Below are 16199 nucleotides of genomic sequence, written 5' to 3'. Positions count from 1 at the left end.
CAAAGATTGAAGAAAGATTTCACAAACACTTATATTATTTCGCAAAGATTTTCTATAGATTTCAAAGATTGAACAAAGATTTCACAAACACTTATATTATTTTACAAAGATTTTCTATGGATTTCAAAGATTGAACAAAAATTTCACAAACACTTATATTATTTCACAAAGATTTTCTATGGATTTCAAAGATTGATCAAAGATTTCATTAATTTCCTAATGTTTCCATGAGGATTTCAAATATTTCGCAAAGGGTTTTTTTAGAGAATTCGCAAAAGATTTTACAAAGATTTCAAATGATTTCAAATATTTGGCAAGGATTTCAAATAGATTTCAAAGATTTCGCAGAAACTACTATTGTTTCACAAGCATTTCAATGATTTCACAAACATGTTTTTTTAGAGAATTCGCAAACGATTTTACAAAAATTGCACAATGATTTCAAATATATCGCAAGGATTTCAGATAGATTAAAAATATTTCGCAAAGATTACTATTGTTTCATAAAGATTTCAATGATTTCACAAAGCTTTTAGATAGATTTAAAAGATTGGACAACGATTTCAAATATTTTGCAAACGTTCTTTTAGAGAATTCGCAATCGATTTTACAAAGATTTCACAATGATTTCAAATATTTCCCAAGGATTTCAGATAGATTTCAAAGATTTAACTGAGATTTCAATAATTTCGTAATTATTTCACAAAGATTTCAAGTATTCCGCAATGATATTAAATATTTCTCAAAGATTTTAGCAATTTTTCAATGATTTCAGAAAACTTTCAAAGATTTTACAATGATTTCAAATATTTCGCAAAGATTTCACAAAGATTTAAAAATGATTTCAAATATTTCTCAAGGATTTTGTGGGATATCGCGAAAATGTTACCAAGATTTCTCAAAGATTTCTATAATTTTTTCAAAGATTTCAAAAATTTTACAATGATTTTAAATATGTTGCAAAGTTTTCAGCTAGATTCCAAAGATTTCACCAAGGATTCTATCATTTCACAAAGATTTGATATAGATCTAAAATATTTCACACAGATTTCAATAGTTTCCTAATGATTTAACAAAGATTTCAAATATGCATCTATTTGGGTAGAAAATTCATCCTTTGATTTCAAAATGTTTATATTTGTTTGAAAATTATTTTTGTTTTTAAATATTGAGTATTGTAGCTAAAGATTCGTCTCTTTGGTTTAGTTCGGCTTGTTGAAAACTTTCTTTTAATTGATGTATTTTGTTAAAAAGTCGTTTTTCTAAGCACTTAAATCTTCTTGGTCAAAAATACATAATTTTGATTAGAAATTTAAATTTTTCTAAAAATCTGTTTTTTCTTCAGAAATTTATCATTTAATTTGAAATTTAATTATTCAATTTTTTTTCGGCAATTTATCCTTTATGAGTTAAAAATTCAACTTTTTGGTAAAAATGTGTCTTTTTTGGTGGAAAACTCATCTTTTGGGTTGAAATTTCAAATAATAAAAAAAAATTTTTTTATTAAATATTCATCATTTCAGTTAAAAATGCATGCTTAGTCGATAATATATATTTTTGGTTCAAAATTTTACCACTGGGTTTCAAATTGATATTTTTAAAATCTTTTTTCTTTGAATTCAACAAATTAAAAACTCGTATTCTGGTAAAAAATTCATCTCTCATAATAGATAATTCGACTTTCTTTGTTAATAATGAACTTTTTTACAGAAACTTCAACTTTCTTCTGAAAAATTCATCTTTTTGCTTAGAAATTTCAAGTTTTAGGTAAGCGTTCAACTATTTTGTTTTAAAATTATTCTATTGTGCTTCAAAGTTCAACTAAATGGTTGTTGATTCCAAATTTGTATAAAAAATAAATTTTTGTTAAATATTCATCTTTTTGGCTTGAAAATTCTACTTTTTGATTGAAAGTTTAACTATTCTGTTAAAAATTTATTTATTCTTCTTTAAAGTTCAACGTCTTATTTATTAATTCAACTGTTTGCTAACAAAGATTTTTTTAAATTAGTTTTTTTAAAATAAAAAATCATCTCTTTTTGGCACAAAATCCTCTTCGTCTGAAAATGCAACTATTTTTTGAAAAATTCAGTAGATTTTGACTTGAAATATTAGGAATATAAAGTGTTCTATTCAATATTCATTATGTCGAAATAAAAATCACAGAAAGAACTGATAATTAACACTAAAAAGAATGGATAGTTGAGTCAACTATTTAGTTAGTAAGATATGCTACTGCTATTTTATTAGTTAGTACAACAATCCCATTAGTTGCACCGACTATTCAGTTAGTACCAGCATCTAAGTAAATGGTTGTCCCAACTAACAAAATATTAGTGCCATATCTTACAAACTAAATAGTTGGCCCAACTAATAATTTTTTTCAGCGTAGATGTGGTAGATTGAAACTTTAATTTTGAAAAAAATGTTCCACACTTCACAGATTGGAATTTAGAGTAAGAACCTCTTAAAAATCGAGTACAAAAATATTCCAATTTATTCCGCCTCATTAAATTTGATCGAAGGCGAACCGTCCTTATATAAAATTTAAATCGACACTCTTAACATTGCGCGTTTAAGCGAACCAATGAAATTCTCGAAGGGATAATTTTTTAACTCTGTTACGCACCGAACTCCGACATCCTCATCCATCCCTAGCGCTTCTTCGCTGATTGGTAATTTCGCGTCTTGAATTTTTATCCAGGACAGTGCCTTTCTTTCGTCGACAGCAACCCCTTCGTTTTTAAATTATCCGCCAGATTAATCAAGGCGTCATTTTTCACGTCCAATTTACAATAAAAAGAACAACCCAGTGAAGAAAAGAGAAAGATAAAAGCAGGAAAAATAGAAAGAAAAGGTGCCAAGAAGAGGAAGAGAAGGGAGTCCATGCGGAAGAGTAAATCTTATTCTTAATTGATATATTCTGAATTAATTAATCCTTCCAGCGGGATGGTCTACTAAAGGGTTGAGGCTGAAGGAAAAAAAGAAGACTGGTTGGTCACAAGCGCCCTTCCTTAATTAGTACAGGCAGTAAATTTCTTTCATTGGACACTTTTTTTTCTTCGATTATTAGAGCATAGATCTTCAACCACCCTCTATTGGCTCCCTTCAACCCTTCCTTCGCGGATGCTCAACATCTGTTAGCATTAGGCTTTCCCCTTCTGGAGGCAACACGTGGTCTTCAGAAATAAATCTTACCCTAATTTTGTTCGGATATTAACTTAGACTTAGCATAATTAATTTATTGAACATTACTTTTTTATTTCCGTGATTCTTATTTCATCTGCCCGAGTTATGATCCTTTAGAGTTACCGGATTAAATAAAAAGTGACAGAAAAACCAATTCTGAAGTTTCTTGTGTGGAAGAATCTTCTGGCACTGACCAGATGTTCTGCTCTAATCTTGGACCCAACCAGACAGTCAAGGTGACATGACAAAAATACTTCCTTTAATAGTATCCATTTCTTATTTTCTATTTATTAACACCATCTAACTTTATCAAAATATATCCAAAAAAATTGGTTGATCAAATTTTTTTTTGGGACAGATGATCAGGGCCAGTCAATTCCCGGGTCGAATCTAGAGAAAAAAATTTCAAAAAGCAATGGTAATTAAAAAAATAGCGTTTTTATTTAAACTGTAAAATACTAGTTTCCTTAGGGACCGTACTTAAATTACGTAACAGGTCAGGGCGGGGGGGGGGGGGGGGGGGGGGGGGGGGGGGGGGTCGAGATATTTTCGTACGATTTGTTTCAGAAGGAGAGAGAGTGTCCTTCACTCATGAACGTAATTTTTGGAAATTCGAAAAAACTTTCTCCTAAAGGATATCTTTTTGGTTATAAATTATATCATTTGGTACAAGATTTAACAATTTTTTTCAATAGAAACCGTTTTTGGTTGCAAATTCAATTGTGTTGTCAAGAATTCGTTTTTTTGTTGAAAATGTAGATCTTTTTGCAGAATATTAAACTTTTATTTAAAATTAATATTTTATTGCTGAAAAGTCAACTGAAATTTTTTTTTGATGAAAACTATTTACTTTTTGTTTAAATTTCATATTTTGGTGTTGAAAAGAGAACTGAAATCTTTTCTGGGAGAAAATTCACGTTGAAAAAAAATATTTTTAATTAAAAGTTCAGTTCTTTTAAGAGAAATTTGGTTGTGTTGGGTTTTGAAGTTTGGTTGAAATTTGGTGTTGAAAAGACATACTTTTTAGTTAAAAATTCCACTGTTTTGTTGCAAATTTAAATATTTCATAGTAAATTTACTTTTTGTTGAAAATTTATATTTTGGTCTTGTAAAAAGATTGAATATTTTCTAGGTGTGAGTTCAACTTTTAAAAAAGTGTCGTTTTTGATTAAAAATTCATTTGATATAGTACAAATTTGATCTTTTCTCGATCAAATTAAAAAAGAAACTTTTTGATAGAAAATTCAACTATTTTTTTATATTTTCATCATTTCTGATTTAAAAAAATTCGGCCCTTAGAATTGGAAATTTATTTTATTTTTAGAAATTTATTTTTTGTTAAAACAAATTTTTAGCAAATAAAGACTTTCAATCAAAAAAGATATAAAAGTTTTTCTAAATAATTGAAACTTTAAGCCAAAAGACGAATCTTTCCTACAAAAATTGAATTTTCAACAAAAAATACGAATTGAGCAAAAAATTAATTTCCCACGAAATTCTTGCATTTTTAGTCACCAAAAATGAAATTTCAAACCAAGAAAATTGCTTTTTTACCAAAAAAGGAAAATTTTCCAAAATCAAAAAGATCAATCTTTAAAAAAATGTAAAGTTAATTAAATGCTTAGTTAAAAAATTAATTTTCTACCAGAAAAATGCTTTTCCACTAAAGAGTTAAATTTACAAACAATGGCAGAAGCCTTGAATAAAAAAAATAAATAAATTTTGAACGATGTAGTTTGACTTTAAACAAACTAGTAAATTTTTAATTAAAAAAAAATTTCAAGAAAATTCATCTTTCTTGGATAAAAATTCCACTATATGGTAGAGAGTTAAATAACTATTTTGTTAAAAATACATATTTCTGTTTGAAAACAATCGTCGTTTTGTATTGAAAATTAAATTTTTTCGTAGAAACTTTTCGAATGAAAAATCAACTATTGTTTTTAATTTTTTTTCTAAATAAACATTCATCTTTTTTAAGCGAAATTTCATATTTTTGGGTAAAAATGCCACTATTTGGTATAGAATTCAATAACTGTGTCAAAACATCATCCTTTGGCTAAAAAATCGTCTTTTGGGATTACAAATTCAATTTTTGTCGTAGAAACTTATTTCCTGTTTAAAAATTCATATTTTGGTTGTGAAGTGAACTGAAATCTTTCGAAACAAAAAATTCAACTATTTTTTTTGAAAATTTATCTTTTTGATTTGTAAATTAATTTGTTTTAGTAAAAATTTCATTTTTTTATGAAAGTGCAACTTTTTGGTAAAAAAAATATTATTCTTTGCTGGATTATTCAACTATTTTGTTTAAAAGATTTGGTTGAATCACTTTGCTAAAAAATCTTTTTTTTAAAGATTTTTATTTTTAGTTGAAAATTAATCTCTTTATTTGAAAGTTTTTTCTAAAATAGATTAATTTTTCATGAAAAACGACAAATTTTTCTTTAAAAAGTTGAAATTTCAACCAGAAAATATTTCATTTCTTTTAGAACACCAAAATATCAAATAAATCAAAAGCGAATTTTCTACGAAATATTTAAATTTTCAACAGAACAGCAGAATTTTCAACCAAAAAGTATGGCTTTTCAACAAAATTATTGAGTGTTTAACCGAACAGTTACTTAATTTTTGTAAAAAAATTAACTTTTTGATCTTGAAAAGTCAACTGGAATCTTTGTTGGTTGAAAATTCAACCATTTTCTTCCTAATTAAAAATTCATCTGTTTTAAGAGAAATTTAAGCTGTTTCGATAAAAATGCAGCTATTTGTTGGTGAATTCAAGAATTTTGTTAGTTATCTTTTTTGGTTAAAAATTCGTCTTTTTGGATTGAAAACTCAATATTTTTTGTGGAAACTTATTTCTTGTTTAAAAATTAATATTTTTATCGTGAACAGTCAACTAATATTTTTTACAGAAAATTTAACTATTTTTTTCGAAATATCTTTTTGATTCAAAAATTCGTCTGATGTTCTAGTAGGAATACCATTTTGCTAAGAAATCTTTCTTTTCTGAAAGATTTATATTTTATAATGAAAATAATGTTATAATGAAAATAAAATATTTATTATCATAATAAATTATGAAAAAATTCATAACCTGCATCAAGAATAAAAAACGTACAAAAAAGTATACTCTGATTTCTATATCCAAAGTAAATAATTCAATGAATCCACACTAGAAGTATTACTTTAATTTTTAGATAAATAATAATTATTATGTCACGTTGTTTTTTTTAAATTCAATTTAATTATGTTTAAAACAAAATTTGAAATAATTTTACATGTAAGAAAGACAGTTCTTTTTTTCATTTTTAAAATTGGTTTGAGCAACTGCAACGTTGAATCTTCGATGGGGAATTGATACTTGCTGCTAAAACATATTTTTTATTTTTTATAATTGAAATTAAAAGTCAAGGAGAATTTAAATTTTATGTTTCGATCAATTCGATTTCAAACCAGGAAACTAACAAAAATAAAATCGGAATATAATTAGCATCGAAATGACATGCTTAATTTTGTTCTGAGATGAATCAGAGAGGGAAAGAAGCATATAAATATTTTATATTTTCTCCCAATCTCAGTGTCCTTTTGATTCTTTTCTTGTGCGTATATTTCTGAAATAAAAGTGTAACTACAAAAAAAATAATAAAAAAATACTTTCAATATCCACACGACTATCACCATTAATTGCAAAATGAACAAAAATATTTTAGAGCCAGCAAAGTGTTTGGAAATAATTAGGAAAAAATTGTCTTTGGATTCTATTGACGAGAGTTCCTTCACTTGTGAATTTGAAACCCGAAAAGAATTTTCAGGGTTTTTAGGACAATACTTGAATCTAAAAGTGAGACTAATGAATCCAAACTCATCAGAAGTACAAAAATTAAATTTCTTCATCAAGTTGTTACCGATGAAAGGAGTCCAATATAATTTTGTAAAAGAAACTGGGTGTTTTAAAACCGAACTTGGTCTCTATCTAAAAATATTTCCGAAAATTTTGACATCAAAGGAGGCAAATTTTATTCCTGAATGTTTCCTGGGTCAGGAAGATTATGCTCTGGTTTTGGAAGATATGAGCTTTCAGGGCTACATGATGCTGGATAAGTTTCAGTTTCTTCAATTAGAGGATTTTTTAATAATTGTAAAAAATCTTGCACTTTTTCACGTCAGATCCCTAATTTTTGAGCAGAAAAACAGGATTACAGTGAAGGAGTTGTGTCATGCAAATGAAGTTTTAATTAACAATAGTGAGTCTATTTATCAATCAACTCTTGATTGTTTTTCAGAAAATTTAATCTCTATGGTAGATTTAATTAGAGATATTGACCTTGAAAAAAAGAGCGAATGTAAAGCAAAAATAGCCAGAATTTCTTCTCAGCATTATAAAAAAACGGCACCTTCGACAAAGTATAGAAATGTTTTATGTCATTGCGATTTGTGGGCCAATAATATTTTGTTCAAACATAATAAAACAACTGGAAAGATTGACAAAGTTTGTTTCGTCGATTTTCAGATGGCGAGGTAAGTTTGAAAAAGATTTTGGTTTCTAGATAACTTCAGATTTGAGAATTTCAAATTTTAATTCTGAATCTTCTTTTCAACTGATTATATCGCAATTACAATTTCTTGCTAGATGTTTTATCAGTCTTGCTTTCTCATAAGAGAAGCTTTATAATACTAACAATTGTTTAAAAAGCCATTTTTTAAATTGAAAGTTCTTCAATTTTAAAATATCTACTACAATCCCGTGTGGAAATAACCTCAATTGGCCCTATTACAAGTCGGGCACTAATCGGTGGCTAGTCGTGTTATTAATTTTGACATTTGACTTTAATTTTGATTAGTCGGGGACTAATCGGGGACTAGTTGGGCTTTTTGTTGTCAAAATTTTAGTCGGGGCCTGGTCGGCCGTTGATCAAGGGCTAGTCGGGCCTTTTTTTCTCACTAATTCCCGTGCGGGTAATCTTCAGGCTCTGGTCGGGAGCTAGTGGGGCTCAGGTCGGGAGCCAGTGGGGCTCTTGTCGGGAGCTAGTGGGGCTATGGTCGGGTTATTCTTATGTTTGAGTTTTTGGCGACGTTTTATCAAATGAGGTAATATCTAAAAAAAGCGTAATGATTTTTTTATTCTAAAACACTAAGAATATATTTAACAATAATTTTACACCGTTATTTGAAGAAAAGATTTATTAATGTTAAATTCATCTCAAATATACTTAATAAATAATTATTAAGTTAATAATTTTGTACGAAAATCAACTTTTTATAAAAACAACGATCAAAATCTTCAAAAAGACGTAATCTTATTTTTTTGTAGTATTTTTTAGAAACTTGCTGATTTCTAGGAATATTTATTAATACCTTTGTATGGAATTTTAAGAAAATCCATATTGGAAAAAATACATATAGATGTAGGTGAAAAGTCTGCCGAAAGTCATAAGACTAAATTTGTACAGATGCTTATTTTTAAATTTATCTGAAAGGTTTGCCATATGTAGATAAAGTCTAATCCTTCATGTAGTTGAAATTGGAAAGAGAAAAAGTTTTTGATTAATCAGTAAAGAGCAGTATCCTACAGGGTATAATCTAACGGGCAGCTCTGACCAAAAGGGCAGTTCTAAAAAAAAATGGTCAGTTCTAAAACTTGATTATGGGCAGTGCAAAAATACATTTCAAAAGTTGATAGAGGGAGAAAAGAGAGAAAAATTCGCGCACAGGAAGACAAGAATTACTTTAAAATGTTCAAATTTAAACGATATTTTAGCACATAACGGCCATAAAAAGTGATTAAGTGATTGATTACGGCTAAAATTTGTTCTAAGGATGTACTACAAACACTACCATGCACAGAAAAATCGCATTTTCAAATCCTTTTTTTTTTTAGTTTTCGTATAATAGGGATTCGGTCAGTTCTAAATGAGGCTTAGATTATACCCTGGTATCCTAGTAGTAAACTATTAAGCACGGTACAGTTCAGATTTCGCTACCACCTTCATTTGAGTCTTGCGGTTTTGGACTGGTAGCTTTAAAGAAAATCCGCAAGGGCGCGACGCGCCGTCTCTCGCGCAACAGAAATGACGCGTCGAGTGTTTAAGACAACAGTCCACACGTAACGAAGCATAATTACCTGGAGCCGAGACTACTGTGACCAACATGGCGGTTCCTTCATAGCGAAGCTCTTGCATTGCTGCCTTCCAACTGAAGTTTTTTTTTTTAATTAATATCCCACAAATTTTGGAGAACTTTAGTTACACAAATTTATGTATTTTTAAGCGTAGGATATTGTTCCCCATTGCATCTTGGGTAAATTTGATCACTTTTAAATATTTCAAAAAATTTTATGGAGATTTCCCTATATAATAAGTATTTTGACAAACTTTTAGGGGATGTTCCACAAATTTTGGGGAGTTTGGTTGATATTCCACGCGGATGTATTATCATATGATCCCTACTAGTAACCGATCAGGTCCCGACTGGTTAAGCCGGCTCACCTGACTAGCCCCCGACTAATCTTGAAGATGGTTTGGGATGTTGCAGAGATTTGAATTTATATAAATATTAAATAGCCCTTTTTCAGTACTTTATCATATTTTTAAAGTGGGTCTTATAGTAACATTTTTTTTTCATTTATTTAGTTTAAAGTTGATGCAAGAAAGAAAAATATTGATTGGTTAGAAAAGAATCAATTAAGCTATGATATTAATACGCTATATTGTAGAGTACGTGTATTATCGTCATTTACATAATATGAAAAATATATCTTTCACTAAATTTTGTTATTAACATCATTTATACTTTATACGAAATAGAAAATTCTTTTTGATTTGAGATGTTTAAATTAACCTACTTCTATTTTGTTTGTCTTTCTCTATGAACCAGCCGAGATTGAATTTGCAGGTAGTTTATTTTGTATTGCTAATTTTTGTTTAATTTTTTTAGGTATTGTTCCCCTGCCTGTGATCTACTATATTTTCTTTATTGCACAACCTCAAAAGAGTTTCGAAAGGAATGCTCTATGAGAATTTTATTTTGGAATTACTATAAGACTGTAAATGAAGCTTTAAAAGAAGCTCAAATAGATTCAATCGATTTTTTTTCCTGGGATGATTTGATTGAGTCAATTAGAGAAATTAAATTGAGTTGTATGATACATGCGTTTTCAACATTATCGATTTGTCTTCTTGGGTCAGACGCATCAGATCAGCGCATTAGAGAAATATTGCCAATTTCGGAAATTGTGTGTAAAGAACTAAGAGAAAATGAAAAATACAAGGAGAGAATGCTTAATAATATATTGGATTTATGTGATCATTTAATAAATTCATGTTAACTCACTAAAGTTTCAGCGCGCGACTATGGTTTCTCGGTCTTTGTACTTCTACCACATTTGTGCGCAGGCCTTTTCAATTTAAAGGTCAAGGCATCGAAAATTGTAATTTTATGATTTACGTACTTCGGTCTGGGTTATTTTTATCGATTACTTCAATTTTTATTTCTTATTTTGCATTAAATGTTATTTTTAACTGCCCTTAAAAATGTATATAATCTTAATAAATTTATATGATCACAGTTCATAATATGCATTGTTATCGAAACAGACAAATTTCCATCACCTTGTTTATATAATTAAAAAAGTGCACATCCTATAAAAAAAAGTTTTGTTAAAAACCATTTTATTGTAATTTTTGCCGTTTTTCCATCATTTAAGTTTGCTAATCCTCAGTGTTATTTTTCAAGATTCAAACTTAAAATATGCATTCTGGCGTAAAGCGGTACTAAGCAAATTTGTAGATATAATTTAGGCGAAAACTTTTGTTAAGTAAAATGTTATTATAGCTTGTGTTCTTTTATCTAAAAAGTTAATTTTTCATTTTTAATATATATTTTTATCACATTGACATTATGACAAATTTTTATATATTTTTCGGGTAAAAACTTTCATTGTTTCATTTTGTTCGTCTCATTTGTCGTTTTTCCAAAAATTTAACTTTTTAATTCTTAATCGTATTTTCTACAATTGAAAGAGAATCTAATCATCCTATTTAAAAACTATTAATAACAAATTTATGGATCCTTTTTGGGTGAAACTCTTTTGTTATTAACTTCTTTTTATAGCTTGTGTCGTTTATCCAAAAAATGATTTTTTTTCATTTTTAATGTTGTTTTTTTACGAATAAAACAAAAATGCGAATCCTATCAAAAGAAGATTAGCAAAATTGTCTAGCTATTCTTCAGATGAACAACATTTCTTTTTACTTTTTTTTTCGTAGCTTGTGTCGTTTTTACCAAAAATTTAATCTTTATTTTTTGTTATGAATAAAATAAAAACTACGCGTTCTATAAAAAAGTTAATAATAAAAAATTTGTAGAATCTTTTTGAGTGCAAACCTTTTTGATCATTCATCGGTTGTGTATCTTGAATAGTTTGACCGAAAAATGGAATCTATGACTTCTCATTATTTTTTGTGCAATCAAAATTTGAATTTTCAATTTTCCAGAAAAATTTCAAAAGTTATTACGATAATCTTTTTTGATAAAGGAATATTTATTATCATAAAAAGACAACAGAATTTCTCAAACTTTAGGAAAAGATTCTTCTTTTAATCTCTCTAGTAGCTTCATGGGAAAGCACTCGACCGGCAATCGAAGATTCTGTGGTTAGATTTCCAACGAAGCAAAAGGAGAAGATCTTTTTCCAGGAAAATTTAATTACCAACATTTTTAATTCATAGCTCTATCTAGGCTGTAAAGGCGATAAGAAATTCTGTTATTCTCTGCTGATAATACAGATTCCTTAAAAAATTTGACTTGTAACACCTGGCACAATAATGCTTGTATTTCTAAAAAATGATTCTTCTCTAGATCTCTCTAGTAGCTTAAAGGAAAAGCACGCGAGAAGCAATCAGAAGTTCTGTGATTTGATTTCCAGCCGAGCGAAAGGAGAAGATCTTTTTTTGGAAAAATTATAATTGCACCGATTTTTAATTCATTACTCTATCTAGTCTGTAATGTCGTTAAAAATTCCTGTTATTCTCTGATGATAATACAGATTCTTTGGACAATCTTAATTGCATTTCCTGGCATAAAAATGCTTGTATTTCTGAAAAATGATTCTTCTCTAGATTTCTCTAGTAGCTTAAAGGAAAATCACCCGAGCAGCAATCGGAAGTTCTGTGGTTTGATTTCCAGCGGATCGAGAGGGGGAGATCTTTTTTCAGGGAAAATATAAATAAGCCAATTTTTAATTCATTTTTTTATCTAGTCTGTAGATTCATTGAGAAAGTATGTTATTCTTTGATGATAATACAGATTCCTTTAAAAATTTCTGAAAAAAAGGATTCTTTTCTCGATCTCTCTAGTGTAGCTTAAAGGAAAAGCACCCGACCAGCAATCGGAAATCCTGTGCTTCTATTTTCAAGAGAGCGAAAAAACATCCTTTTTACGAAGATATTTTATTTAAACCAAATTTTACTTCATACCTCCATCTAGTCTGTAAAGACGTTAAAAAAGTCGGTATCTCTAGTAGCTTAATGGAAAAACACCCGACTGGTAATCGGAAGTTCTGTGGTTCGATTGCTAACGGAGCGATAGGAGTAGATCTTTTTTCAGAAAAAATTGATTGAAAAAAAATTTCATTCGTAGCTCCATCCAGTTTGTAAAGACGTTAAGAAATTCTGTTCTTCTCTGAAAATAATACAGATTCCTTTAAAAATTTAATTTGTAAAACCTGGAATAATAATACGTATATTTCTAAAAAAGGAGTATTCTCTCGATCTCTCTAGTAGCTTAAAGGAAAACACCTGACCAGCACACAATGCGAAAAACATTACTTTTTTGGTTTAAAATATTGTACAGCCCTTAAATATTGACCGATTCAAACAAAATTTTTTTTTAAGTTGATAAGAAATTCTAAGAGAGTTGTCGAGCCTGGTTTTTGAATTAGGTTTCCAACTTTTTTATGAATAAGAAAATATGACGAAAAAAATGGCCATATTTTGTATTTGGCGTTCCCGGTGCTCGTAAATAACAGGAAAATTCTTCAATTTGCTTAAGTTGCGTAGAGTAGATTATTTCTAGATGTTTCAATATTATACAATAAACAAACAACAATGTTGTAAAAAAATTATTTATTGAAAACATTTTTTCTACGATTTTCTTTAATTGTACATTTTTTGATGTTATATTGCAAGAAATTTGAATGAAAACAATATTATTTGTAAAAAAATTTCTCTTAAGATTATAATTGTTTACATTAAAAAACAAATCTAATGAACAAATGCAGTAATCAAGCATTTTTCAATAGGAAAATTCATTTTTTTCGATATCAAGTTCTTTAATTAGGAACTTTATAATCATTTTAGTAAACTTCATAATTTTTTCAATAATTTTATGATTTTTTTAAACAAATTTAATTAACAAATGCATTGTTCGGGCATTTGTCGGTAGAAACATTTGGTTTTTTCAATTCCAGTCTCTTCAGCTGGGAACTTCATGCGAATATCAACAAAATTCATAATAAGTTGATAAATTTTATGATTTCTTTAAATAAATTTACTGAACAAATGCATTTATCAGGCATTTGTCTACAGAAAAACTCGTTTTTTTCTATTTCAACTTTTTTAGTTCATAAATTCAGCAATTTTCATGATTATTTGATCAATTTTATGACTTTTTAATACAAATTTAACGAAAAAATGCATTATTCAGACAGGAGTCGACAAAATTCGTTTTTTTTTCGATTTCAGTCTTTTAAATTGGGAACTTCATGATTTCAGCAAAATTCATAATTGGTTGATAAATTTTATATTTTGTCAAAACAAATTTGTTTTCAAATTTGTTTAAAGAAATCATCAAATTTATCAACTAATTTAGAATGTGACAATTATCAATAATTTCCCAATTGAAAAGACTGATATTGAAAAATAATAATTTTTCAATTGACAGATACCCGAATAATGCATTTTTTAAATTAAATTGGTTTAAAAATATCATAAAATTGATCAAAAAATTACGAATTTTGCTGAAGTTATCATGAACTTCCTAATTAAAAAAGTTGACATAGAAAAAAAAATGAATTTTTCTGCAGACAAATGCCTGATTAATGCATTTGTTCATTAAATTTGTTTTGAAAAGAAAACATCTTTCTCTACTCTCATACTCGTATCTTGCATCTTTTCGCGTAAGTTGTATTCATATAAGGTAATACCTCTAAACATATAATACTGTGCTCCTCCCCTACGTTTCACTTGACTTTATTATTAAATGCCAACAAACTTGATTAATTGAAAATAATTTCAAAAGTACCTCCCCAACACAAATTCGGAGCTGCACACTTTCCATTCAGAACTGCACACTTGTGCAGAGCTGCACGTTAGATTATGCTCTGGAAGTACCCAACCGAATTGATTAACATTGAAAAAACCGAATTTTTCTGCCGACAAATGCCTGAATGCATTTGTGAAAAAAAATCATAAGGTTAATCAATAAATTATGAATTTTGCTAAAATTATCATAAAGTCCTAATTTAAAAAAATTGACGCCGGAAAAAACGAATTTTTCTTTCGAAAAATGCCTGATCACTTTTTTTTTTCATTAAATTTGTTTGTAATATAAATAATTATAATCTTAAGAGAATTTTCTTTTAATATAATATTGTTTCCATTCAAATTTATTGGAATATAACTTGAAAAAACGTATACTTATGGAAAATCGAAGAAAATGTCAAATAGAAAATATGGCCATTTTTTTCGTCATATTTCTTTATTTAGAATACTACTAAAATAGTAGATGTGTTTGATCAATAATAAATTGTGGAAACATTTGTTTGATAAATTTGTGAAAATATTTTAAATACAGTCTTTTCTTAGACATTTCTTTAACCCATAATTTTACGATCTCTTTTCTATGAATCTGTGGCCTCTGTTTTTTTTAAGTTTAGGGCGTAAACACTTGCCTGTACTCAGTATACATTCTGCCCTTGAACCAGAAATTCGTGTTTTGTAAACAGTGAGCATATTCCGAAGAAAAAAAGAGTAAGCTTTTTCACATTTTTAAAAAGATTAAAAAATTAAAAATATAGAACAAAAACGTATTTTGGAAAATTGGGATAAATATTAGAAGTTTTTAAAAATAATTTTGAAAGATTTTAGATTAAATTTTTTCAAGAAACAGAATTTTCCAGGGTGTTAAGAGAATAAAAAAAGATGTTTTAAAGATTTATAGTAAAAATTCAAATAATTGGTTTTTAATGAATTTTAAAAGAAAATTGAAAAAGATTAGAAATTTTAAAATTATTTCCTAAAATTTTGAAACAAAATATAAAATATTTTAAGCAAAATTTTGTAGACTTGCCATATTATGTAATGTAAAGTTAGAACAAATTTAAATAAGTTTCAGAGGTATTGAGATATTTTGAAATGAATCCCAACTATTTAAAACTTGTAAAGGTTTTTAAAAAATTTTGTAAAGTTTCACGAAGATGGAGAAAAAATTTTTTGATTCCTCGGAAAAACCAAAATGATTTTTCAAGTTGATGAATTAATTTTAGGCGAATATTTAAAAAGATTTCAAAACATTTCGAAAGATTTATAAAATTTTCAAAAAACAATCTGAAACATTTCAAGGCAATTTTTTACATTTTAAATAATTTCTCAAAATTCTAATAAAAATTCAGTTGAAATTGTTTTCAAGATTTACGGCGTTTTAAATAAATTAAAAATATTTTAAGAATTGAAAATATTTTCGAAAAGTATCTTTTTTATTTCTTCCAAACTTCTAAAAGTTCTAAATATATTTTAAAAAGTCTCGAATTTTCGTCCAGAAAAGACGTCAGTTCTCTTTCCAACATTAAAATATGAAATTGAAACTAAAAGTAAATTTTCTACGAAATAATTAAATTTTCTACAAAGATAGTTCAGTGGAAGCTTCTAATGTGTCCCCTAAGGGTTTACATTTTTCTTACACCTTCTTTATTCCTTTACACACCCTCCACACACTTACTTGGTGGTGGA

General features: G+C 27.9%; 1 protein-coding gene across 1 annotated transcript; it reads left to right on the top strand.

Annotated features, from left to right (window-relative positions):
• Nucleotides 1-6886: 6886 nt before the first annotated feature.
• LOC117180636 lies at nt 6887-7717 on the top strand. The gene has a single exon (XM_033373125.1). It carries the CDS (start codon nt 6887-6889, stop codon nt 7715-7717), a length of 831 nt encoding a protein of 276 aa, XP_033229016.1.
• The last annotated feature ends 8482 nt before the right edge of the window (nt 7718-16199 follow it).

Source organism: Belonocnema kinseyi, chromosome 9 (assembly GCF_010883055.1).
Source record: "Belonocnema kinseyi isolate 2016_QV_RU_SX_M_011 chromosome 9, B_treatae_v1, whole genome shotgun sequence".
NCBI classification, from domain to species: Eukaryota; Metazoa; Arthropoda; class Insecta; order Hymenoptera; family Cynipidae; genus Belonocnema; species Belonocnema kinseyi.
Note: the sequence above shows the minus strand (reverse complement) of the source record. Positions and strands in the feature narration are given on the sequence as shown.